The 24717-nt window shown below is 43.7% G+C and overlaps 1 protein-coding gene across 3 annotated transcripts; it reads left to right on the top strand.

Moving 5' to 3' along the window:
* The first annotated feature begins 442 nt into the window (after nt 1-442).
* Nucleotides 443-13609, top strand: CDO1 (cysteine dioxygenase type 1). Of its 3 annotated transcripts, none has more exons than XM_042982575.1 (5): nt 443-842; nt 4342-4419; nt 6340-6494; nt 11663-11832; nt 12856-13609. In XM_042982575.1, the coding sequence occupies exons 1-5, from the start codon at nt 673-675 to the stop codon at nt 12883-12885; spliced, it is 603 nt and encodes a 200-aa protein (XP_042838509.1). In that variant the 5' UTR covers nt 443-672; the 3' UTR covers nt 12886-13609. The 3 variants fall into 3 exon arrangements, with proteins under 3 accessions (XP_042838509.1, XP_042838516.1, XP_042838523.1); XM_042982582.1 differs by lacking the exon at nt 443-842 and adding an exon at nt 1626-1779; XM_042982589.1 differs by lacking the exon at nt 443-842 and adding an exon at nt 2044-2065.
* The last annotated feature ends 11108 nt before the right edge of the window (nt 13610-24717 follow it).

Here is a 24717-nt window from a genome sequence, read left to right as displayed (position 1 = left end):
ATAACCTCAGCTCTGTTTGGAAGCGAGGGTCGCTTTCCTCCGCCCTCCCCCGGGTCCCCCCAGCGTCCTCCCGATCCCTTCTGTCTACGTCCCAGTGTCGTCAACTACAGCGGCGGAGGGGAGCCTCCCAGAGTAGCTGGGGGCGGAGGGAGGGGGCGCGGGCAGAGGGGCTGGGATGGGCGGACACAAGGCGCCGCGCGGAGGTGGCGGACACCCCGCGCAAAGCCCACCGCGAGCGCGCGGACGCCAAGACGGGGGCTCCCGAGAGCGCTGCGTTGTCGGGGGGCTCGGGGCCGCCTGCGTGGACCTTGTCCGCACGGTCTCGCCGCCTCCGCCCGGCTGCCCAGCTCGCTCCCCGCCTCTCCCCACCCTCCAAGAGCCGTTGGTACAGTCCCGCTGACTCCGAGAGCTTAAAAACGGCCGGGGCCGCCCAAGCCAGCCGATTTGGTCCTGATTTGTGTGCGCGGCGCGTCTCCTGCGATCCCGGATCCGCCACGCCGCTGGAGGACGTCGGGGGGGGTCTCTTGCCGTCTTGGTGGGGGGCGTTCCTTCGGCTGCGGCGCTCGAGCGTGTGTAGCCGTCCAGCCAGCAGCTAAGGCCCCTCGCCGCCGGCTCCTCGGTTCGCTCAGCTCCCGCACCGGAGAGCCGCGCGCGCCGCCCGCTCGGCGAGGGATGGAGCAGACCGAGGTGCTAAAGCCGCGGACCCTGGCGGATCTGATCCGCATCTTGCACCAGCTTTTCGCCGGCGAGGAGGTCAACGTGGAGGAGGTGCAGGCCGTCATGGAAGCCTACGAGAGCGACCCCGCCGAGTGGGCAGTGTACGCCAAGTTCGACCAGTACAGGTGAGCGCGCCCTAGCCCTGGCCGCGGGAGCCCCGGCGCGGGATCCCGGTCCGAAGAGGGATCCGAGGGCGCGGCGGAGGAGGGGTCTGGCCGCTCCGGGCCCGCCGCTCGTCAGCCTTTCCCGCACCCCCCGCGCTACGCCCGCTCGCCCGCGGCTCGGCGCTTTGGGCCAAACGTGGATCATCCCCGCCTGGCCGGAGACTGCGGCAGGCTCCGGGTGCGGAGGCCACCGCGCGGCCGCAAAGGGTTTTGTCCTCTTCGTGCCGGTGCACCGCCTTCTCCGGGCCCCGGGAGCACTGCCCTGACCTCCGGCGCAGTCGCTCGCCCCGGCCGCCGCGGCGCGGGGTGGGGGGACCCCCGGTGGCCCCAAGCACTCATTCTCCGCCGGGCCCGCCGCCCCGGGGGGGACCGACTGGCCGGAATGTCGGAGCGTGCCCCCGGGAGACAGGGGTGGCGGCTGGAGGACTCGATTCCCCCCCGCCAGTTCTCCATCACTCGATCGCCTGCAGCCAGGCACCTGCCAACGCGCATTTTTTTTTTTTTTTTTTTTTGCCGATATTAAAATAGCGTCGTGGGGTTCCCAGCTGCTGCTGTTTTTCAATTTGTGCCGCCCCTCCCAAACCCATTTAACTTCCCGGACTCCGGGTTTGTTTCAACCCACGATCAGGGGTGTGCGTTGAAGGGCTGCTTCTGTTTGAGCCCTCCCAAGCAGTTGTGCTTTCTCGAATCCTCAGTTCTGAGGCCCTCTGGAATGTCAGTTGAAGACCGCTGCCTTTGCCACATGTGATGGAGCGAGGGGGCCCGTGGCAGCCCTCGCTTGGTGGTACCAATACAAATGAATCTCCCTACCAGTCGTCCGGGGCCAGAAGTAAACCTGAATCACCCTGAAGGGTGAGGGTTTCTTTGCCGACGGGCAGCTCGCGATTCAGTCTTTATGGTTAGTCGGGCTGAGGGTAGGGAGAGGAGGATCCCTGAAAGATCAGAATAAACCGAGATTGTGTTCCTTGGGAACAGTTTTTGTTAGTCCCCTCACCTAAACATAGCGTGTTTGTCAGCAAGGGCAGTTTCCTCTGCATTTTAGGGCTTGAAATAAAAATGTGAAGCCTTTGTAAGATCCCATTGGCTGCTTGCAGTGGCTCCAGGAAATTCCTTCGGTTCCTATCCTGAAGTGGTTGCCAGTAAAGCTACCGGAGGCCACTTTTTAATTTTGCCACCAGCTCCAAGTAAGCAAGGGCTTATTATGGCCCAGATACTCCTTACCTTATGCTTGTATTAACTCATGCACCTCATGACAGCCCTGTGAGATAGGTACAATTTCTTACCCTTTTTTTTTTTTTTTTTTTTTTTTTTTTTTTACAGATGATGAGTGGTAGGCATTAATAAAAAGGTTGGATTACCTGCGTCAGGTCATACTTCTATCAGGTAGCAGCTCCAGGATTCAAATTAACCTTGTCCCACAGCCCAGAGCCTTTCCTCCAAACAACTACTAAACTTACTGCAGACAGATGATGTGGTAATAGTTTGCTTTCAGGGTAGATTATTGATCAAGTGAAATTCATCAACCAGGGTAGGCTGAGGGCTCTTTATCTATAGAACAATGCCATTTCCCCAGGCTTTGAGTTCATCTTGACTGACAAGCTCTAATTAAATCACTTGAGATGCAAGCATTTGGATTGATCTATTGCATGGGTATGCAGGGCGCAACTAATGAAGATAAATGGGTGGGCATTTGGAGGAAGGTGGGAGAGCAGAAATCATTTGGGCAGTATTTGTGTGTGTGTGGAATAGGTATCCTAGCACTGCAAAGGATTCTGATCTCTGACCTTGGGAAGGCCAGTACAGAAGAACCAGGACAGAATATGTTCCAGTGTGGGGCACCTGGGTGGCTCAGGGGGTTAGCACTGGACTTCTGCTCGGGTCATGGGTTCATGTCAGTTCGTAGGTTCACGTCAAGCTCTGTGCTGACAGCTCAGAGCCTGGAGCCTGCTTCAGTTTCTGTGTCTCCCTCTCTGTCTGCCCCTCCCCCTGCTGGCGCTGTGTCTCTCTCTCTCTCTCAAAAATAAACACTACAAAAAAAAAATTAAGAATATATTCTAGTGTGAGCCAGACAGTAATTTCTCTGGGAACAGTCCCAGAGAAGCAAGAGGGGGGCCCCTAAGACTGGTAGAGGGAGAAAGAGTCTGTGTGTGTGTGTGTGTGTGTGTGTGTGTGTGTGTGTGTGTGTGAAACAAAATGTAGTTTATTGTGGATTAAAGGCTGTGTGCACAGCCTCTTGGTAGGTCCTCAAGGGCTACAAATTTAGGATGACTGACATCTGAATAGCACTTACTAATCCACTCTCTCCCTCTGCCAGTACCTGGCTTCCTGCCTTGCTGGAAGAAAGGGGAGGAAGGAGCATTAGGGACATAAGTGAACAGATGACTCTGTGATCAAACAGTACCCCAAATATGGGGTAAAGATTCCTTCTCTTAAAAAAATAAATCTAAATTTAAATAATTAAATAAATAAATAAATAAATAAATCTAAATGAATGTCATAATTATCAAACTTTACTAATTAGATGGTATGGGTGATACCCCCCCCCTTTTTTTTTTTAAATGTTTATTTACTTTTGAGAAACTGAGACAGCATGAGCAGGGGAGGGGCAGAGAGAGAGAGGGGGAGACAGAATCGGAAGCAGGCTCCAGGCTCTGAGCTGTCAGCCCAGATCCCCGCCCGGGGCTTGAGCTCCTGGAGGGCAAGATCATGACCTAAGCAGAAGTCGTGGCTTAACTGACTGACCCACCCACGCACCCCTGGATGGTACCCCTTTGATCCATAGAAACTTGAAAGTGGGTTGTTGTGTTTTTTGTTTTTTTTTTTTTCCCTGATGATGGGCTTGTGGTGGTTTTGATTTGGGATTTTTTTGAGGGGGCCAGTTGCTGGCTTCTCCTGGAAAAGTTTTAGGGTGTTACTTACTATGCTCATGTAAATTTCCTTTGTTGTATACTTAAATCAATCCCCACCCTATTTGTGGAGGACTTTAAATCATGAGTGCTTTTGAATGTGGTTTGTGTCTGGGCTATAGCAAAAATTATGGAGAATTCTAAAAACAGCTGTGTAATGAAACCTTGTTTCTTATGGTTTAGCTTACAAGAGAAAAAAGAAAGCAATAGCAACTTTTTTGCATATACAGCAGCAATGCACTCTGCAAATACCTCTGTGAGAAACTGACTCTTTATCAGCTCCAGGCTGTCATGTGGAGAATCAAAGAATTTCCTTTTTTCCCCCGTTATCTTTTTTGTGCCTTTAATTAAAACGGAACATCTATAAACATGGTGGTTCAAAATACAAAAAATGTCCAAAATGTTGAACTGTGAAAAATTATTTGTTTTCATTTGAAGTTGTTTGGAGGAGGAAATGTTAGCATTTGTCAACCAGCCATACTTTGTGACACACTTCTTTTTCCCAGTGCATATTTCATCAACCAGATTCAAACTTCTGAATACCTTCCTTTTAGGTATACCCGAAATCTTGTGGATGAAGGAAATGGAAAATTTAATCTAATGATTCTCTGTTGGGGTGAAGGACATGGCAGGTAATACAATTATTCATTTGCAGATACTTATTAATTCTCTGTTCCATCGTAAGGAAAGTACAGTGCCAAAATGGTCACAGGTCTTGGGAGCACTAACACATCTCATGTTACAATTATTTTGTTTACAACGTCCCAACAAAAATTCTTACGGGAATTAGGGTCAGGGAGTTAGGCATACACCCTGGGTGTCAAAACCAGCCCCCCAAAATGAGTCGTAAATCAAAGGATGTATGTAACCAGTTTAACTTCATCTCTGTCTTCTGTGGAGTTAAGTATATATGGAATTTTGCTAAAACTTGACCTTTGTGGTGCTTTGAGATATGCAATCAATTGCAGGACCAAAGACCAAAGTGTCCACATCTGGACCTAGAAAAGCAGTTCACCAGTTCAGAAAATTTCTTTCTGCGTCAAGTTAATTGTTGACTGTTAATTTTTTAGTTTTCTTTTTAATTTTTTATGTAGAGGGTAAGGCAGCTTAAACTAATTCCAATTCTTTGAAACTTGGTTCCTTCATTGGTCTTTAGTTGATACATTTGTGAGTTGCTATTCTCTGTAAACAGATCCTTCTCAGGCTTTTGAGAATGGTACAAAAATTGCAGACCCATTTTTGATGGGAGAAAGAAAACCTGAATTTATGAGATTTGGGGGCGAGTCAGGTCTATCTCGAGGACATTTATTTACTCCTATGGAATGGAGTTGGTTGCATCCATTCTTTCAATATATTTTGAAAGTAGATTATATGTCGAAAGTGGGACTAGGCTCTGTGGGTTTAGGAAATGAGTTCTTACAGTTTTATGAATTCTTACAGTTTAATGGATTCAACATAGGCATTAAATGCTAATGACATATATGGCTTCCTATCTTTTAATCAACCCTATGGCTAATGCTACTTATTAAACTGAAATACCGTTTACGATTACATGAATAAATATTTCCTGCAAATCCAATGTCCTTTCTTTCTCCCTCCGTTATTGGGAGTTAATCACAGGTGGAATACTTTAAACCTACAAAATGTTAACATTATTACAGTATAACTTCTGGGTGTTAACATCCATATACATATCTTTTGTCCCTCGAAGGAAAAGAGAGAAAAGGCCTGGGGTGAGAAAAAAACACTATATGTTACATGATCTTACAAGTGAGACACAGTTATTGTAGATAATTATCTTTATTCTTTCCAGATTTTCCCTAATGTAATTGTATAATCAAGTTGTAGCCCAGCTTAACCAAGTTATTAAAAGCTATGTCTTGGAGAAGATAAAAATGCCATATGTACATTGATATGAAAGCCATAGTACAGTAAAACCTTGGTTTGTGAATATAATTCATTTTGGAAACGTGTATAATCCAAAGCACTTGTATATCACAGACAATTTCAAGAACCATTGGCTCAGTTGTGATCATGTGGTATGTACTGCAAGACATTTCTTGTTTATCAGGTTAAAATTTATTAGAAATGTTCACTCGTTGGGTCGCCTGGGTGGCTCAGTCGGTTAAGCGTCTGACTTCAGCTCACGTCATGATCTCACGGTTCAAGACTTGAGCCCTGCGTCAGGCTCTGTGCTGACAGCTCAGAACCTGGAGCCTGCTTCATATTCTGTGTCTCCTTCTCTCTCTGCCCCTTCCCCACTCACACTGTGTCTCTCTCTGGCTCTCAAAAATAAACATTAAAAAAGAAAAATGTTCGCTCATCTTGCAGAGCACTCCTAGAACAAGTTCCTTGCAATCCAAGGTTTTACTGTATCTTATATGTCGCCCTGAACAATGTTAATTATAAATTGATGACCTTTACAAATACAGCTGAAGTAATTTGTGACCTGTCCTCATGATAGGATGTGGCGGGAAGCTCTGGGCAGACTTACTGCACGCGTGGGGCCTGGACCATTTACTGAGCTCAGTTGTCTTTTTGTGTATATATAGCAGCATCCATGATCACACTGACTCCCACTGCTTTCTGAAGATGCTGCAGGGAAATCTAAAGGAGACATTATTTGCCTGGCCTGACAAAAAATCCAACGAGATGATCAAGAAGTCTGAAAGAATCTTGAGAGAAAACCAGTGTACCTACATCAACGGTAACATCCAACACCTTTCTTTCTTTAAGGGCGAGCGGGAAAAGCCTTGAACCCCCATCTGCAATATTGCTTACTTGCACATGTACAGCCGAATTTGGATCATGGAGTCGTGACTTCAGATACTTGGAAAATGGCCTAAAAAGCAGTTGGTTTTGTTTTTAAAGTTTTGCGTCTGAATTGGAATCACTTATTCAAAATATATGCACGTAGATTAGCGTCCACTGAAAAGGCATTTCCTGCCAAGTCTTAGGACAGTTAGAATCGAATATGAATTTACAAAAGTAGATTGTTTTAATAAGGGAGTGAGGCTATGTGGAAAATATTAGTCTTTGTGTTAGAAACATTCTGGAAACAATTAGAAATGTGAGCTATAGTCCTTGTTTATAAAATGTATACAGCATACTTAAGAGTATTCTCAAGGGAGCTTTTACAAAGCACGTTATTTAGCAGTGATTTCTAGCTCTCTAACCAAGAATTCATTCTTTTTCCTAAAGGTGATTTGGCAGAGCCAAATGCTTTTCAAGAACAGTCTGTGATTAACATCTGTATTTTTTTTTAAATGTTGTTTATTTATTTATTTTGAGAGAGAGAGAGAAGAGACTGCGAGCGGAGGGTGGGGGTGTGGACAGAGAGAGAAGGAGACACACAGTCCAAAGCAGGCTCCAGGCGCTGAGCTGTCAGCACAAAGCCTGATGCGGGGTGGAACTCACAAACTGCGAGATCACGACCTGAGCCGAGTTCGGACATTTAACTGACTGAGCCACGCAGGTGCCCCTAACATCATATTTCTGAAGAGGATAGTAACTTTCCAAATAGCCTGTTAATGATTATAGGAGATCATTTTTAATTCCCATTTAATAGATGAGATTGCCAACACATCGGAAGAATAAGTAATGCAGCCAAGGTCCCTCAGCTCTTAGTGCAAGTCAGGATTTGAACTCAAGCCATTCGATTCCAAAGACCATACTCTTAATTGGGATACTATACCAATGATGTAAAATATTGCAGAGATTTTCTGGTCATGCAGTTGCTTCTTGTATCTTTTGTTGTTTTTTTTTTTTTTTAAGTTTATTTATTTATTTTGAGAGAAGGAGAGAGAGAATCCCAAGCACTGACAGCGCAGAGCCTGTTGTGGGGCTCAAACTCACGAACCGTGAAACTGTGACCTGAGCCAAAACCAGGAGTCTGTGGCTTAACCAACTGAGCCACCCAGGCGCCTCGTTTCTTATATCTTAAAGTCCCATTTTGGCTTTAATACTTGGCCTGAATTTGTTCATTAGTTTAAGAATGCAAGCCAGTTACAAAGGTCAGATTGTATGGGAACTTTTCTCTCCCATTCACAAAACACAGAGATGTTCGTTTCTTAGGTGACAGGAAGCTTTTATTTGAGGCTTGCTGTATGTATAAGGCACACCAGATTTCCAAGAGCGATTTTGTTGCCTCTATCACTCACAATAAAGCCCAGAGCCTTTCAGAATAAATACTTTCAGCTGGAGTCACAGAGTCTACAAAACTAGATTAGATCTTAAAGAATAAGTAAGCTTTTTTCAAGGGTCTTTGATGCAGAACCTACCAGAGCCAAGCAGTGAGTGACGCAGGGCAGGAATAAGGCTGGGGTACTGGTGTGTGCAAGCCACACTATCCAAGGGGCAGTGACCGCCGTCCGTTTCCAGCCCTTTGTTCTGATTTCTTTTTCCACCAAAGTGGGAAATTCCCATTTTTATGGGAAATGTTGCCAGTTGGTAAAATATTGGGTGGGATAAGCTGAATCGGTCTGTGGATGAATTTCCCGTAAGAGCAAAGGCCTCAAAAATTCAACCTTTGATTTTTACAGACGCAGGAGAAGGGGTGCAGGTGAATAGTGGTCAGCGGGAAGGATGTTTCCTGCACAGGAAACAGTGTGAGGGCAGGGGAGGCACAATGATTGCAAAGAATGGTCTTGACAGTGGGCTTGGACAGGAGTAGTAGGAGAGTAAAGTGAGATCAGGGCCTGGGCCTCCCACGACCTGCTGATGTAAGAGCCTGCTTTGGTCAGTAGAATTCTGTCAGGAGTGTCTTGATGGGTTCCGTAGCAGTATGCAACACAGGGTGGAGGAAAGAGAAAACTGGGACAAGGAGACCAAATTACTTATCGTAAAGGCACATGGTAGACATGTCTGGCGTCCGTAACTACCACCAAGAAAGATTCAAGGTTATTGTGAAAGATGGTACCCCATGGGCATAAAGGAAAGGAGGCAGAGGCGGATGGACGGACGGACGGATGGATGGATGGATGGATGGATGGATGGGTGGGTGGATGGATGCTGGGATTGTTAACAATAGGTATTAGACAGGAGTTTCCAGGGTTTCTGTAAAGGATGGTGGCTAGGATTTGTGGGGTCTGTGCTTGCAGGGTTGTACGGCTTGCATTGGGTAGCATACGCATGTGCACCTGGAGAAACAAATGATAATTTGCATAAGGGACAGTCATTCCTTAAGAAGGTGGAACTTGTGTTCAAGATTGTTCTTAAGCCAGTGTCTTATGAGCAGTAAGCTATAGAACCAAAGAGGTTGCACCTGTGAGAATTATGTCCCATTTTTGGAAGTGAGGAAAACTGCTGAAGATCCCAGAAGTTGTGAGTTGGGGGAAGGCGGTCTTGGCTATTATCTGGCCGGGAGGAGAACTTCAGTCTTCCGCTTAAAGGCTTTTCTGTTCTCTCTCGCAAGCTCGTGGAGCCAGATCATGAATCACAAATCATAAAAAAGGCACCAAATTGGGTGCCTACATTAACGACACAAATTACCCTGAATTCCTTCCTTGATTATTCTTTAAACTCTATCCTAACTATAAATTTCTTCTCAACATATTTTTAAATTGTTTTTGTCTTTTCTTTCTCCTTCCTTCCTTTTCTCCTTCCTTCCTTCCTACCTTCCTACCTTCCTTCCTCTCCCCCAGGGCCCCTAGACTTGCTTCAGTTTGAATTGGTTTGTTTCTGAGCCAGGGCTCAGCTGTCATCCTGGAGTACCTTCACATCATTCAGTCTTTCCCTCTGTTTCCTCCTTTTGCTGATACCCTTATTTCCTGATATGCTGTCTGCTTCCTTCTTGGTTCGTGCCCTTATTTTGGTGGAACATCTCCTCAATCTCATCTCCCTTGGTGAGAAAGCATTCGTGGAAAGTAAATTTGTGAGACCTCATTCACCTGAAAGTCTCTATAGTCCATCGTTACAACATGATTGATATGGAATTAGGGCCTAGAATCTTCTCCCAGAACTATGAAAGGTAATCCCTTGACTTTCAGTTTCCAGTCATCTTTGTGAAAGCCTGCTGCCACTCTGATTCTTAAATCGTTCTATGAAACTATTTTTTTCTTTCTAGAAACTTTGGGATCTTCTCTTTTGTTATCTTTTCCTGTCCCGAGCATTACAGTCATGTCCCTTGTTTCACGACTCTCAGTCATTGTGTTGGGTACTCCGTGGGTTCTTTCATTCTGAAAACCTCTGTCCTTCTAATCCAGGAAATATTTTCAGGTTATTTCTTTGGGGTTTGGTTTCGTTCTATTTCTGAAACTCCTGTTGCTCAGTTAGGAAACCTCCTGAACTGGTTGTCTGATTTTTTAAAGTCTTCTCCTGAGTAGTGTTTGTTCAGGTTGTTTTTTGGGAGGTTTGCTCTGGCCCTTTTTAATACTAGAGATCTTTTTTTGTTGTTGTTGAACATTTTAAATTAATTTCTGAGAGACAGAGAGCAAACGGGGGAGGGGCAGAGGGAGAGGAGGACAGAGAATCTGAAGCACCTTCAGGCTCTGAGCTGTTTTTAGCATAGAGCCGGACATGCAGAGCTCAGACTCATGAACTCTGAGATCATGACCTGAGTGGAAGTTGGATGCTTAACCCACTAAGCCACCCACGTGCTCCAATACTAGAGATCTTGCTCAAATATCTAGGGGCCTTGGCTGTGGGCTAATATTTGAAAACCAGGGACAAAAAAAAAAAGTTAACTGATAGCTCTGAACACAAGAATGGTGTCTGTCAACTGGCCTTCACTCTAGAATAATCTGGCAGAGCTTTTTCCTTGAGGAACAGCCAATGGCAGTGTTTTAAGAGCTTTATTCTGGAGCCATTCAGATTCTCTGAGAAGCTCCTTCGAATTTCCACCCTCCACCGGCTGAGAAAACAATCCTGTCTGGCAGCATTCCTGCAGCTAGGTGGTGAAGAAAGCAGGGATCTCACCATTCAGTATGTTAAGTCACTTGTTTTTCACCTGGTATTCACCAGTCCTGAGTTCATGTATTCTACTCCTAGACTAGAGATCTCAGACTTATACTCTGGGGAATGGGGGAAAAGTGGTAAAAGAGATCAGAGCCTCTACTTAAATAGGCTTTTCAACCAGGTCTTGAATTTTTAGCCCTGCCTTCATCCTCATTTCCAGAAGTATCTGTGCTGCCAGTCCCTAAGCTTTTGAGACAGATACAGATTCAGATACAGATATTATATATTTATGTATACATATTTATGATATCAAGATATAAGTGAGGTTATGGGGCGCCTGGGTGGCTCAGTCGATTAAGCATCCAACTTCAGGTCATGATCTCGCAGTCCATGAGTTCAAGCCCCTCGTCGGGCTCTGTGCTGACAGCTCAGCGCCTGGAGCCTGCTTCGGATTCTGTGTCTCCCTCTCTGTCCCCTTCCCCACTCATGCTCTGTCTCTCTCAAAAATGAAAAAAACTCTTTTTAAAGATAACAGTGAGGTTCATTTACATATATATATTGTGTGTATATAGATATGTAGATATATAGATATAGATATGATATCAGGATAGAAGTCAGGTTAATTTTTGGCTCTCCCCATGGGTAGCTAAGGATTTCTCTTTCTGTCCTTGGTAAAGCTATTCATGTTCTTTCAAGCTCTCAAACTTTTATTGATGCTTTATCTTGTCTCTTTTTTTTTTTTTTTTTTTTGTCTTTGTGAATTGATGCCTTTTTAAAATTCTTCAGGTGTAATTGTAGAGGGGTTTCAGGAAAGTAGAGTACATGTCACTTACTATCTTAAACTGGAAAGTCCCTAGTGAGTAATTTCTGTTAATTCCAGCCTTATCAAATTGATTTACGGTCTTAGGAGGATGACAGATTTTCACCTGCACCTGTCATTTAAGCTCCTTCATCTGCTTTTCCTTCTTGGGTATTGTATAGATTCCATTGGTTTACATCGAGTAGAGAATATCAGCCATACAGAGCCTGCCGTCAGCCTTCACTTGTACAGCCCGCCTTTTGATACATGCCACGCCTTTGATCAAAGAACAGGACATAAAAACAAAGTCACCATGACATTCCACAGCAAATTTGGAATCAGGATTCCATTTGTAAGTATAATTTCTCTCTTCTCGGCTTAAGTGCATTGTCTGTTGGCAACATTACACACTATATGCGTTGCTTGTTCTAGATATTGTTCGTATGTCTTGCTGTAAGTAAGTTTTCTCAAAGTGAAGAATGAGATGAACCTTAACTTGGTGCAAAGGCCCCTGACATCCTAATTCTTTTCTTCTTTGGAGACGACATGACAATGTTTTCAGTTTATTTAAAATAACGTAGATTTGGGGCACCTGCGTGGCTCAGCCAGTTAAGCATCCCACTTGGCTCAGGTCATGATCTCACAGTTCAGGACTTCGAGCCCTATGTTGGGCTCTATGCTGACAGCTCAGAGCCTGGAGCCTGCCTCGGATTCTTTGTCTCCCTGTCTGCCCCTCCCTTGCTCCCACGCTGTCTCTCTCTCAAAAATACATAAATATAAAAAACATTTTTAATAAATTAATTAAATAAAATAATGTAAATTAGATGCAAAGAATTATTTACTGAGAAATTTAAAAATGTAAGCTCACTACTAAAGAAAATGTTTTTTCAGAGTGCCTGGGTGGCTCAGTCGGTGAAACATCTGACTCTTGATTTTGGCTCAGGTCATGATCTCGTGGTCTTGAGATCAAGCCCTGCATCGAGCTCCACGCTGAGCGGGGAACCTGCTTGGGGTTCTCTCTCCCTCTCCCTGTGCCCCTCCCCTGCTCACGCATGCAGCGCTCTCTCAAAAAAAAGAAAGTCCAGGAATGTCCAGAAATAGACAATGCGTGAAAATCCAATACTGGAAGCCATCCTTACAAATCTTAAAGCATAGCCTTGGAGGGAAACAAGGGCAGAAATTTCTCAGGTGATTGCTCCGCTTGGTTTTCTGCATTCTGATCCCCAAGAGATAGTCTTATCACAGGAATGAAACTACAGGGCTCCACTGCCAAAGCCAAGTTTACGTACGCTGCTAAAAAAACAGGACTCCTTAGGAACAAGCCGAAAAGGTCTTGTGTAAAAGATTCTTACACAACTTTCTTTCTTTCTTACAGACAGTTTCAGGATCCCTGGAGAACAACTAAGAAGCACCAAATCCTCTAAGGTTTTACTCTAAGGTCTGCTAAAAGTTTTGCCTTGGACAGGGAGGCCTCCCCACCATCTGCTGTCCAACAATACACCTTTTACAAAGCCAATACCTAGATCTACTACAAAGCAGACGCTAATTGTAAGGCATTGAGCAAGCAAATAGTGCCCTGAACTACTGCAGAAGAAAAATCCCACTAAAGCGAAAATAAGCATCGTAATTGTAAGGGCCAAATCAAGTACTCTCTTGGTTTTATCCTCTAAATTCAGGGGAACCACGGTGGGAATGTCAATGAAGGATGCTTTTGGAAACGCTTTGGTCCCCGAACTGTAATTAGCAATAAATAAAAACAAGAAACCACAGATGTCAAATGCTCGCCTTGCTACTTGGAGGACTAAGTGTAGATGCCTTTAGTATCCTTTGTATGTTCTTAATATTTGCAGAGAAATTTTTGGATCTATGGATTTTATTTTTTCAGTCTTACTTTACAAATTCCTGTCCTATACGTAGTAAGGTATTGTAGACAGAGAAAAACGTAAGGAACTTTGTCATTTGGTAACGAAAGGAAGGACAGAAGGTTTAGAAAAGTACACATACCCAAACACAAACCAGACCAAAAAATATTAAACTCCTGTCTAAACGTGCGCAGCGGTCATAGTCAAAGACTTTGTACTGCTCCTGAAATCGCCAAATAATTTTAATAAAACTGGATTTGAATACAATTCAGTGTTGTCTTTCTGTTTAACTTGATAAGAATTTCCTACAATTCATACTTTCTTAGATTTACATGAAGTACCAAAAGCACGGCAAAAGATACTTTGATGGGGGTGCCTGGGTGGCCCAGTGAGTTAAGGGTCCGACTCTTGATTTCAGCTCAGGTCATGATCTCATGGTTCGTGAGTTGGAGTCCCATGTCAGGCTCTGCACTGACAGTGTGGAACCTGCTTGAGATTCATTCTCTCTCTCCCTCTCTCTGTCTCTCCCCTTCTGCCCAGGTCGTGTATTCTCTCGCTCAAAAATAAAAACTAAATTTTTAAATTTTTTTAGTGTTTATTTATTTGTAATGTTTGTTTATTTTTGAGAGAGAGACAGAATGCGAGTGGGTTAGGGGCAGAGAGAGAGGGAGACAGAAGCAGAAGCAGGCTCCAGGCTCTGAGCTGTCAGCATAGAGCCCAACGCGGGGCTCAAACTCATGAGCTGTGAGATCATGACCTGAGCTGAACTCGGTTGCTCAACCGACTGAGCCACCCAGGCGCCCCTGTGTGTGTTTATTTTTGAGAGAGAGAGAAGGAGACAAAGAATTTGAAGCAGGTTCCAGGCTCTGAGCTGTCAGCACAGAGCCTGATGCGGGGCTCAAATTCACGAACCGAGAGATCATGACCTGAGCCAAAGTCGGATGCTTAACCGACTGAGCCACCCAGGTGCCCCTTAAATTTTTAAAAAAGATACTTTTATGGTCTAACCCTTACGGTTGTGAGAGTGCCAAAAAATGAGTTCAAAAGAGCTCACCTTTTTGTGTTTCACAGTTGTTCAGGAATTGCCCAGAAGCCCCAACCCCAGAGGCCCTTGGCTCTCTTGGGATTCACTGACATAAACAGTTTTGCCTGAGAATTGTGGGTGGATCTGTGGGTGTTCTGTAGGTGTTCAAATGCGAATTGGTTTCCAGCATTTAAAAATGAGATTTCCTAGAAGATGTAGATTTCTAGCTTCTTGAACATTTCTAGTTCCTTCTCGGCATTTTCACGGATGTCCATTAGCTGGGCTCAGCTCTGCCTCCTGGATGGGACCACCTCTCCAGTCTGTGTCCGGGTTACCTGTCTCTCTGTTGATGTTACTTGCAGAGACCACATATGCGTTTCGGCTTTCTGCCCTGCTTCAGGCAGTCATATTAGGAATATCTGTCATAATCTTGGAATTCATTATCTCCAGAAGCTTAATTAGAAAGTAAAGTCCTTTGGGTTGCCTGGGTGGCTCAGTCGTTTGAGTGTCCGACTCTGGATTTTGGCTCAGGTCATGATCCCAGGATGGTGAGATCAAGACCCGTGTTGGGCTCCACACTGAGCCTGAAGCCTGCTTAAGATTCTGTCTCCCTCTCTCTCTGTCCCTCTCCTCCACTCACTCTCATGTGTGCATGCACACTCATTCTCTCTTAAAAAAAAAAAGTCCTTTGAAGATGGTTCTGTATCGGTCACTGTGTTGTTTACACCACACCACCGTCTATAGAATTATTTACATCTTGCCTCCTCTCATTTAATGAGTGCTTAGTATGTAGTAGGCATTGTTAACCAGTTGTCCAGACGTACTAACAAACTCCTGGAATGTTTCTTCATGAATTAGGTCCTATATTGGCTTTCTGCTGCTTGAATGTATTTCACTACAGACTTAGTGGCTTAAAGCAACACCAATTTATTATCCTACAGCTCCATGGGTCGGAAGTCTGACTTTCACGGCCTTAAAATCCATAATAACGGCAGGCTTGCATTTCCTTTGTGTGAGTTTTGTGTGGGGTCTGTTTTATTGAGTGTTTTCCCCCAGCTTCTAGAGACTAGCCGGAATGCCCGGCTCAGGATCCCCTTGTCCATCTTTAAGCCAGCAATGGCAGACTGAGTCCTGTATCTAGGCACTCTGACCCATTCTTTGCTACTCTTTCCTCACTCAAATAACCAGAAAGTATCTGTATCTCTAGATTGTACCCTTCCATCTGTAAAGTCTCTTGGCATGTGAGATAATGTATTTATAGGTGCTGGGGGTCAGGATGTGGATGTTTGGGGGGGTCACCCTACCACAGTCTACCCCCGTCTTCCCAGACAGCTATGTCCATCCCACATGCAAACTAGATTCACCCCATCCCAGGGTCCCCATCACAGTGTCAACTGAAAGTCCAAAATTTTGACCAAATCTCATCATTTAAATCAGGAATGGGTAAGGCTCTATCATAATCCCTGGGACTCCGTTGTTCCCCACATTTTGAATTGTTCAGCATGGTTTAGACATGTGCCAAATTCATCCAGCCAAGATGTTACAGAGCTAGGATTTGACCCCAAGCCACTTCCTTTAAAACTCCTTCTCAGGGCCTCTGGGTGGCTCAGTTGGTTAAGCAACCAACTCTTGATTTCAGCCCAGGTCATGGTCTCTTCTTGATAGTGAAATTGAGCTCCCCATCAGGCTCTGTGCTGTAAGTGCGCAGCTTGCCTGGGATTCTCTCTCTGCCCCTCCCCTACTCGTGCATTTGCTCGTACTTCTCTCTCTCTCTCTCAAAATAAATGAACTTTAAAAGAAAACCCAGCCACTCTCCATATGATTTCACTGAACCACTTAGGATTATCTGAAAAGTGTTCTTCCTTTTTTTCCTCCCTACCAATAAGATGGAAGCCCCAATGGATGGATTTCATTTACTGCCTTATCAGACCTTAGGTCAGACCTGACACAGAGCAGGTACTCAATAAATACGTATGAAGTGAATGAAAAAAGGCTTGGGGTGACTGGGTGGCTCATTGGGTTAAGCATCTGGCTTGGCTCAGGTCTTGATCTCCTGGCTTGTGAGTTCGAGCCCTGCATCGGTACAGATCCTGCCTGGGATTCTCTCTTCCTTCGTCTCCGCCCCCTTTCCCACTCTCTCTCTCAAAATAAACAGACTTAATTAAAAAACTCTCAATCTCCTCATATAACAATTTTGCATTAATGTACCCCGATGCTGCGGTCGTTTCCTTGTGTTACCAAAACACATGTGTTATATTATTTTCTGTTAAGTATGGAAATTCTGAGAATCATATTTTGAAGCCAGAGACTTCTTTCATTAGGCCCATGTCAGTGGCTTATCTTTTGGTGTGAGTTCATTGACTATGTACTTAGACAAACCAGTTGATGAAGAAAAGGCTTTTAGATACATTTCATGGGTGGGGACAGCATTAATTATCCCACTTAGCAATGGTGCCCAGCCTTTCTTCTTTCTTTCTTTCTTTCTTTTTTTCTTTCTTTCTTTCTTTCTTTCTTTTTTACTGATTCACAGACCACTTTGAAAACCTCTGAATGAGAAAATTCTCTCCAGAAAGCCCAGCACACCATAAATTTGCATACAATTTCAGAAAAGATTCCTGGACCCTCCTAGGGTCTAGATTCCTAGATTCCTAGGTCCCTGGATCCCCATTAAAGAAGCTTGTCTTTTTTTTTTTTTTTAAGATTATTTTATTTATTTTGAGAGCGAGAGAGCACATGAGCCAGGGAGGGGCAGAGAGAGAGAGAGAGAGAGAGAGAGAGAATCTTAAGCAGGCTCTACACTCTGCTCTGAGCCTGATGTGGGATTTGATCTCAGAATCGTGAAATCATGACCTGAGCCTAAATCAAGAGTCAGACACTTAATTGAGCCACGCAGGTGCCCCAGGAACCCTGTCTTACTGAGCCAAAGCTTGTAGGAAGTGATGGCTATTTGAGTTCATTTTCTGAGATAGGAGGGCATTGGCAAGCTAGGCTACTAGTTAACATTTTAAAAGTTACAAGGTGGGGGGACGGGGGCGGGGGGGGGGGGGGGGGAGGAGGGGGGGAAGTTTCCAGGAAACACCAGAAACTGGTGCTACCTTGTCCCAGGCAGGTCCACATATTTCACAAGTTCTGTTCTCTTTGTTTCTAAAAACATGAAGGACATTTTAGACTTTCACAACTTTGTGTATCCAGTTGGTAGATGTTTTCTTTAAAAAGTATATATGGAAAAAAAAAAAGAAGAAAAGAAAAAGTGTATAAAATAGTGAAATAAGCCAGACACAGAAAAAAACAAATATCGTATGATTCCACTCTTAGATAAGGACTTAGCCAATCCATAGAGACAAAAAATAGACTGGAGGTTCCTGGAGGGAAGGGGCTGGGGGGAGAGGGAGTTAGTGTTTCATGGGTACAGAGTTGGGAGTCATGAAAGTGATGTGCTTGGGGCCGCCTTAGTAGCCCAGTCAGTTGAGGGACCAACTCTTGATTTCGGCTCAGGTCATGATCCCAGGGTCGTGGGATGGAGCTTTGTGTCAGAGTCTGTGCTAAATGTGGAGCCTGCTTAAGATTCTCTCTCTTTCTCCCTCTCTCTGTCTCTCCCTTTGCCCCTCTACTGTTTTTTTTTTTTTTTTTAAGATTATTTTATTTATTTTGAGAGCGAGAGAGCACATGAGCCAGGGAGGGGCAGAGAGAGAGAGAGAGAGAGAGAGACCCGTGTTGGGGTTTAAGTATTTGTATAAAATATATATTTGGGTGCCTGGGTGGCTCCATCGGTTAAGCAGCTGACTTCAGCTCAGGTCATGATCTTGTGGCCTGTGAGTTCAAACCCCACATCAGGCTCTGTGTTGACAGCTCAGAGCCTGGAGCCTGCTTCACATTCTGTGTCTCCTTCTCTCTTTGCCCCTGTCTGCTCATGCTCTCTCTCTCTCTCTCTCTCAAAAATAAATAAACATTAAAAAAGTAATAAAATAAAATAAAAATAATAATAATAATAAAATAAAATATTTATATTAATAGATATTTATATTACATAAATATTCATATAACATTCATCTATTCTAACATAATGTAATTATAATATAATTAACATTAATATATTCATTTATATTATATAAATATATATTTATATTAAAATAAAATTATATATTTAGAAAATGATTTGCTTGTAGATACTGGTGATAGGTACACACCATTGTGAATATATCTGATGCCACTGAATTGTACTTTTGTGGCTGGTTAATATAATAAATATTATGTATATTTTTCCATAATTATGAATATTTTTACTGGTGAAACTTACAAAATGCCCCATCATGGAATAGGTTAAGGGGATTAAGAGTACACTCATTGTGGCACACAGTGGGGAGGTTGCTGCTGAGGAGAGGACAATGAAGGAATGAGTTTTAAAAAAAGGTACATTAGGGGCGCCTGGATGGCGCAGTCGGTTAAGCGTCCGACTTCAGCCAGGTCACGATCTCGCGGTCCGTGAGTTCGAGCCCTGCGTCAGGCTCTGGGCTGATGGCTCGGAGCCTGGAGCCTGTTTCCGATTCTGTGTCTCCCTCTCTCTCTGCCCCTCCCCCGTTCATGCTCTGTCTCTCTCTGTCCCAAAAATAAATAAAAAATAAATAAATAAATAAATAAATAAAAATTAAAAATAAATAAATAAATAAAGGTACATTTATTGTGATGGGCACTGAGTAATGTATAGAATTGTTGAATCATTGTATTATACACCTGAAACTAATATAACACTGTATGTTAATTATACTTGAATTTTTTTTTTAAGTTTTTACTTTTAAGGAATCTCTAGACACAATGTGGGGCTCAAACTCACAACCCTGAGACCAAGAGTCACATGATCTACCAACTGAGTATAAGGTGCCCTTATACTTTAATTTTTAAAAAACATCACTTCAAAGGCAGAGGAGTTGACAGATAGACTCATGGGTATTCCCCAAAGAAAGCTCTAATATCTTTCTTTCTTTTTTTTTTTTCAGAAAGCTCTAATATCTTTTAAAAAAAAGAGCGAATGTGAGGAAAAAAATGCATACATATACGTGTGTATGTTGAAATAGGTGAGACATATTGTCATGGAAAACATAAAGACATGAAAAGAATTTGGTGTGGGCAGCTGGCTGGCTCAGTTGGTTAAGCATCCAACTCTTGATTTCCACTCAGGTTATGATCTCCTGGTTCATGGGTTCAAGCCCTATGTCGGGCTCTCTCTCTCTGTCTCTCTTGGCCCCTCTCCCACTTGCACATCTGCACATGCGCTCTTTCTCTCTCTCAAAAAAAAAATAAACTTAAAAAAAATTATATGGAGTTTCCCTCTTTAGAGGTAACCAATATTACCACTTTCTGTGTTTGTTTATTTTTTATCATTTATACGTAGGGTAACATTCTGAAGTCCACATTGTACACTTACAAGGAGAGCTTTCCACACTGGAATACAAACATGTCCTTCGTTCTTTTGTAGCCAAGGGTCATGGTATTTCCATCACACAAACGTACCCTGGTTTAGTTCACCAATCCCCTGTTACTGGACTTTGACATGATTTCCAGCCTTCTACAATTACAAACCGCTCCACAATGACAACCGTGTGCATAATGTCATTTCACAAGTATCAGTTGACACACTCCTTTATTACAAAGCAAACGAGATAACTCGGCCCCAGGAAATGAGGTGACAGCACAAGGTTGTGGCAAATTGCCCTGGCTGAAGAGTACCCCCACAGTGCAGGAGCTGTCCCCCAATGTCACTGCTTTCCATTTTAGGGCTTCCACCCTGTGAAGTGGTCACATGCATTCATGTGAAGCCTCCAATGCTCTCAGAAGCTTGAGACTCACAGGGATTACTTACCACAGGCAAGAAGGTCCACGTGTTCGTGAGAAAATTAATGATCCGGTCATGGTCAGTTTAGAATTCCTCCTGCACTCAACGGGGGAGTCAATGCTTTCCTGATGTGGTCATTGAGTTTTGTTTTTTGTTTTGTTTTTTTTTATCACTGAGCTTTTTGGGTAATGAAGATGCGAGAACAGGTGATAGCTTTGAAAAAACGCGTCTCCAGTTGTTTAATGCGGGGGCATTTTGTTTCTTTTTCAAGTAATTCACAAAAAGACAAGTAATTCACAAGAAGAAGCTGTGAGAGACTCAGAGCTACTGAAACATGGTTCCAAACACTGAGTTAAACCAAAAGCAGTGGTCTGAGGGACATCCTTCCTTATACAAGCTCGAAAAGTGGTGGTCTGTTTAATATATTTATATTTATATATCCATACACTATAGTGATATGTATAATGTTTACTTAAAAGTGCGACCAGAAAAACTCCTTGCACATCAGGGGTCGAAATATTATAGAACTAGAAATTAATCAAATGCAGTTGAGGATGGTGGATTAGCCTTCAATGCCAAGAGTCGTCCTCGGCATGCCATAGCAAAGAGAAAAAGTGTCGTTACACTACAGATCACTGCAATGTAGCTTCCGGCAAAAGCTGTATGATTGTAAATTTATGCATCTGTGGTTCATCTAACTGATAAATATAAAATTATGATCTTATGCAGTCATGAAGATGAAATGTACTTGAGTGACCACTGATCCAAACAAGTCTTATTATAAATAGAGAAACTGAGGCAAGTGAGGTGAAAGTTAACCAAGCAATGCCCAAGCAATGCTATACCAGTGCAGGTTCACACATGAGAGCTGATATCCAGGAATTCTGCAAGCTGATTGGTAGATGAAAATTGATCACAGCAGGAGTATTTACACTGTGGGAATCTGTCAATGCTATAAATCAGGGTAGTTTTCTTCCCTCAAAGAGCCTGTTAGACATTTGCCGACATTCCACTGGGTCTAAGGCCATTCAGTCATTTCAAAACAAAGACAATGTTTGCCTGGACTATTTAAGTATACATTCTTACCCTTTCATTTTTATTTCACTTTTATTTATTTATTTTTTTAACGTTTTCTAATGTTTATTTGAGAGAGAGAGAGAGAGAGAGAGAGAGAGAGAATGAGCGGGGAGGGGCATAGAGAGAGGGAGACACAGAATCCAAAGCAGGCTGTTAACTGTCAGCACACCTCCCCACACGGGGGTCGAACCCACAAACCCAGAGACTATGACCTGAGCCAAAGTTGGTCGCTTAACTAACTGAGCCACCCAGGCGCCCCTGCACCTTAAAAATTTAAATCGCTTTTTGTATATATAGATATATGTTGTTGTCACTTCAGAGAAATCCTTTAAGGTTAGAGAGCAACATTATTTCTCCCCACCCCACTTCAGAGGTAAGGACATTTAGGCACAATGCAGATGAAATAGTTTACCCAAGGACACACAGCTAGGTAATGGAAAAACCAAAACAGACATTGGTTCTGCTCAGACACGTTGGAACTTTGGCAAAAGAGAAAAGCTATTGAGCAAGGACAGAAAATCAACAAGGTGCCCCATGCAATGGTGTTTCTATGGCTCTTCCGTCCGAAATCTGTCAACTGGTTGAGACGTTGTAGTTTAAAAAAAAAAACACTCATGAGGTACTCAGTCTGGATGGGTCAGTTAAGAGTCTTTTTTTCCGCAAGTGGATCCAATTAGTTCTCATGTCACAGCAAAGGTTGGGACTGGGTTGTGCTTTATTCTTACTTATGTGACAGGGTACAGGTTATAATTCTTAGGGTTATGTCACTTTTATGTTAGTTCTACCACATGGCACCAGACCAGGATTCCACATTATTTTGATAAAGACTCCCTCAAATGCAACTGACAAAATGTAACTCAAACTGACTTGAACAAAACAAGCTCATGTAATTCAGGCAAGGCTGTATCAAGGGATCCAAACTGATTTTTAGGACTCTATCTTGCTCTCCATATTTTTTTGACTCTAAAGTCTACCCTTGTGGCATTAAGATCTCCAGATTCACAACTTCCATTTCAATTTTGGTAGGATTAGGGGTTATTTCTTCACAATCTCTCAATAGAAGTTAAGGAATGTAGGTATATGGACTCTGATTACATCACACGCCCATCCCTGACCCATTTGCTGCGGCCAGCAGGGTGTGATCTCTGCCCTGGCCTGAGTCATGTGTTTGCCTCTGGAGTCAAGGCTGGAACAAGGTCCACCAAATCAAACAGCTTGGTGTGGGGGTTGGGGTCACCGAGGAAAATTAGAATTCCGCTATGAGAAGAAAGAAGAAAGAGGAGACTATATACGGTAGGTAAGCAGAAAAGCAACAGATGTCCATTACATAGGAGCCCGATAGGTATGTGTTGAATTAATGAATAAATGAATATGGAGTAACATAAATATAAATCAAGGAACCAAGGGTGCAGAATGAAAGATCACGGCAACTAAATCATCACCTTTTTTACCCCTGATAACACCATTTTAAACAATGCAAGACTAATTGTTTTTCTTTCTCTTCTTTTACTGGTGAAACTTATAAAACACTCCATCGCTCCAAAGACAGAGGACTTTACAGATGGACTCACGGGTATTTTCCAAAGAAAGCTCCAATATCCAGGGGTGCCTGGGTGGCTCAGTCGGTTAAGTGTCCAACTCCTGGTTTTGGCTCAGGTCATGATCTCACCGTTCATGGGTTTGAGCCCCACCTCAGGTTCTGTGCTTCCTTCTTGGGATCCTCTCTATCCTTCTCTCTCTGCCCTTCCCCCCTCTCAAAAATAAGTAAGTAAACTTATTTTTTTTTAAGAAAACTCCAATATCTAAATATCCTCCATCAAGCCCATATCAAATTTTTTCCACTAGAATTACCACATTTTGTAATTTTCCATCGTCCCAGAATCTAGTGAAGTCTTAAGGCTGAAAACAAGGTATCAAATACCTCCTACGTTAAAAAGGGCTGCCAAGGGGCGCCTGGGTGGCTCAGTCAGTTGAGCGGCCGACTTCGGCTCAGGTCATGATCTCGCGGTCCGTGAGTTCGAGCCCCGCGTCGGGCTCTGTGCTGACAGCTCGGAGCCTGGAGCCTGTTTCAGATTCTGTGTCTCCTTCTCTCTCTGACCCTCCCCCGTTCATGCTCTGTCTCTCCCTGTCCCAAAGATAAATAAAACTTAAAAAAAAAAAAAAAAAAAAAAGGGCTGCCAAAAGTCACTCAGAGGTTGGCGACAGGCATTTCTGTTCAGGACTTATCAAGAGTTGGCAGATCCTCCTGTCCTAGCAGCAACCCCATTCCATCTACTCCCCAGTCTACATAAAATAAGGCTAGGGAGTTGGGAGTCTTTTCGCCACCATTGTGAATTGACCAGATCACTCTTGTAACATTCATTCCCAGACCGGAACCGCAGTAAAGTCTGTTAGAACCACATCCCAGCTCCTGTTGTGACCACACTTCACTCCCCCGCCCCCCAGCTCACAACAGAGCCAGGTTTTCCATTCAGATGTTAGGCATTCCTGAGCTTTGGCCAAATCACACTTTCCTACCTCGCTGGCTCTGTTCTCCCATCTCCTTCCTGAAACGCACCTTGCCCCAGTACCCTGCCTTCTGGTAGAAATAGCAACTCCTCTCAAGGTGATACTTCCCCAGCTCAAGTACCATGTCTTTCATAAGCTACCCCCATGGGAGGGAATCTCTCCATCTCTAGGATTCCATAGAATTTCATTTTCACTTTCTTGAAGCTGTTTGCACGTTCTGTTCTGCCGCAGGAATTTGTGTTTGATCTACTACCAGATAATAGACTCCCGAGGGCTGGACAGAACCTGATTCTGTGGGCCCCAGCTTATTCTCCTTGTACTGAGCAAGACAATTTTTTTTAAAGACTATTTGTTTGTATCTTGCTTAGGCTTCTTTACAGAAATCAGAAAGAATATCAGGCACTGGCTTTTTTTCTGCTTGTATTTTCCTTCCCTCATTCCAAGAGAGTAGTGGCCTTTGAAAACTCTTGCCTCGGGATGTAAAGAAGTGGCTTCTTTTTTTTTTTTTTTTAAATGATCATTTTTTAGAGAGAGCATGCGAGTGGGGGAGGTGCAGAGAGAGAGAGAGAGAGAGAGAGAGAGAACCCTAAGCAGGCTCCACACTGACAGTAGCAAGCCTGACGTAGAGCTCGAACTCATGAACCTGAGCTGAAGTCGGATGCTCAACCAGCTGAGCCACCCAGGTGCCCCAGCACGTGGCTTCTGAACAACCTTTCCTCCTGGTCTTTTTCTCCCCCTAAAGCCTAAACTGATTGAGGAGATTATGGTGGATGTTCCAGGGGGGTGGGTAGGCAGGCTCTTAGAAGTCTTTGCAGATACTAGCTGAATAGAAAAGGACATGGTTTCTTTTAGTAGGACCTGTGACTCCTTTCTTAGAAGTATTTCCATAAAGTTAGAGAGGGAGGGAGCCAAACCATAAGAGACTCTTAAAAACTG

This window comes from Panthera tigris, chromosome A1 (assembly GCF_018350195.1).
Source record: "Panthera tigris isolate Pti1 chromosome A1, P.tigris_Pti1_mat1.1, whole genome shotgun sequence".
Classification (NCBI taxonomy): Eukaryota; Metazoa; Chordata; class Mammalia; order Carnivora; family Felidae; genus Panthera; species Panthera tigris.
The sequence above is the reverse complement of the archived record's forward strand: the minus strand, read 5'-3'. Positions and strand labels throughout refer to the sequence as shown.

Coding starts and splice junctions, on each gene's coding strand:
- CDO1 (XM_042982575.1), top strand. CDS start 673: ATGGAGCAGACCGAGGTGCTAAAGCCGCGGACCCTGGCGGATCTGATC. Junction 843..4,341: donor GCCAAGTTCGACCAGTACAG/GTGAGCGCGCCC, acceptor CCTTCCTTTTAG/GTATACCCGAAATCTTGTGG. Junction 6,495..11,662: donor CCAGTGTACCTACATCAACG/GTAACATCCAAC, acceptor GGTATTGTATAG/ATTCCATTGGTTTACATCGA.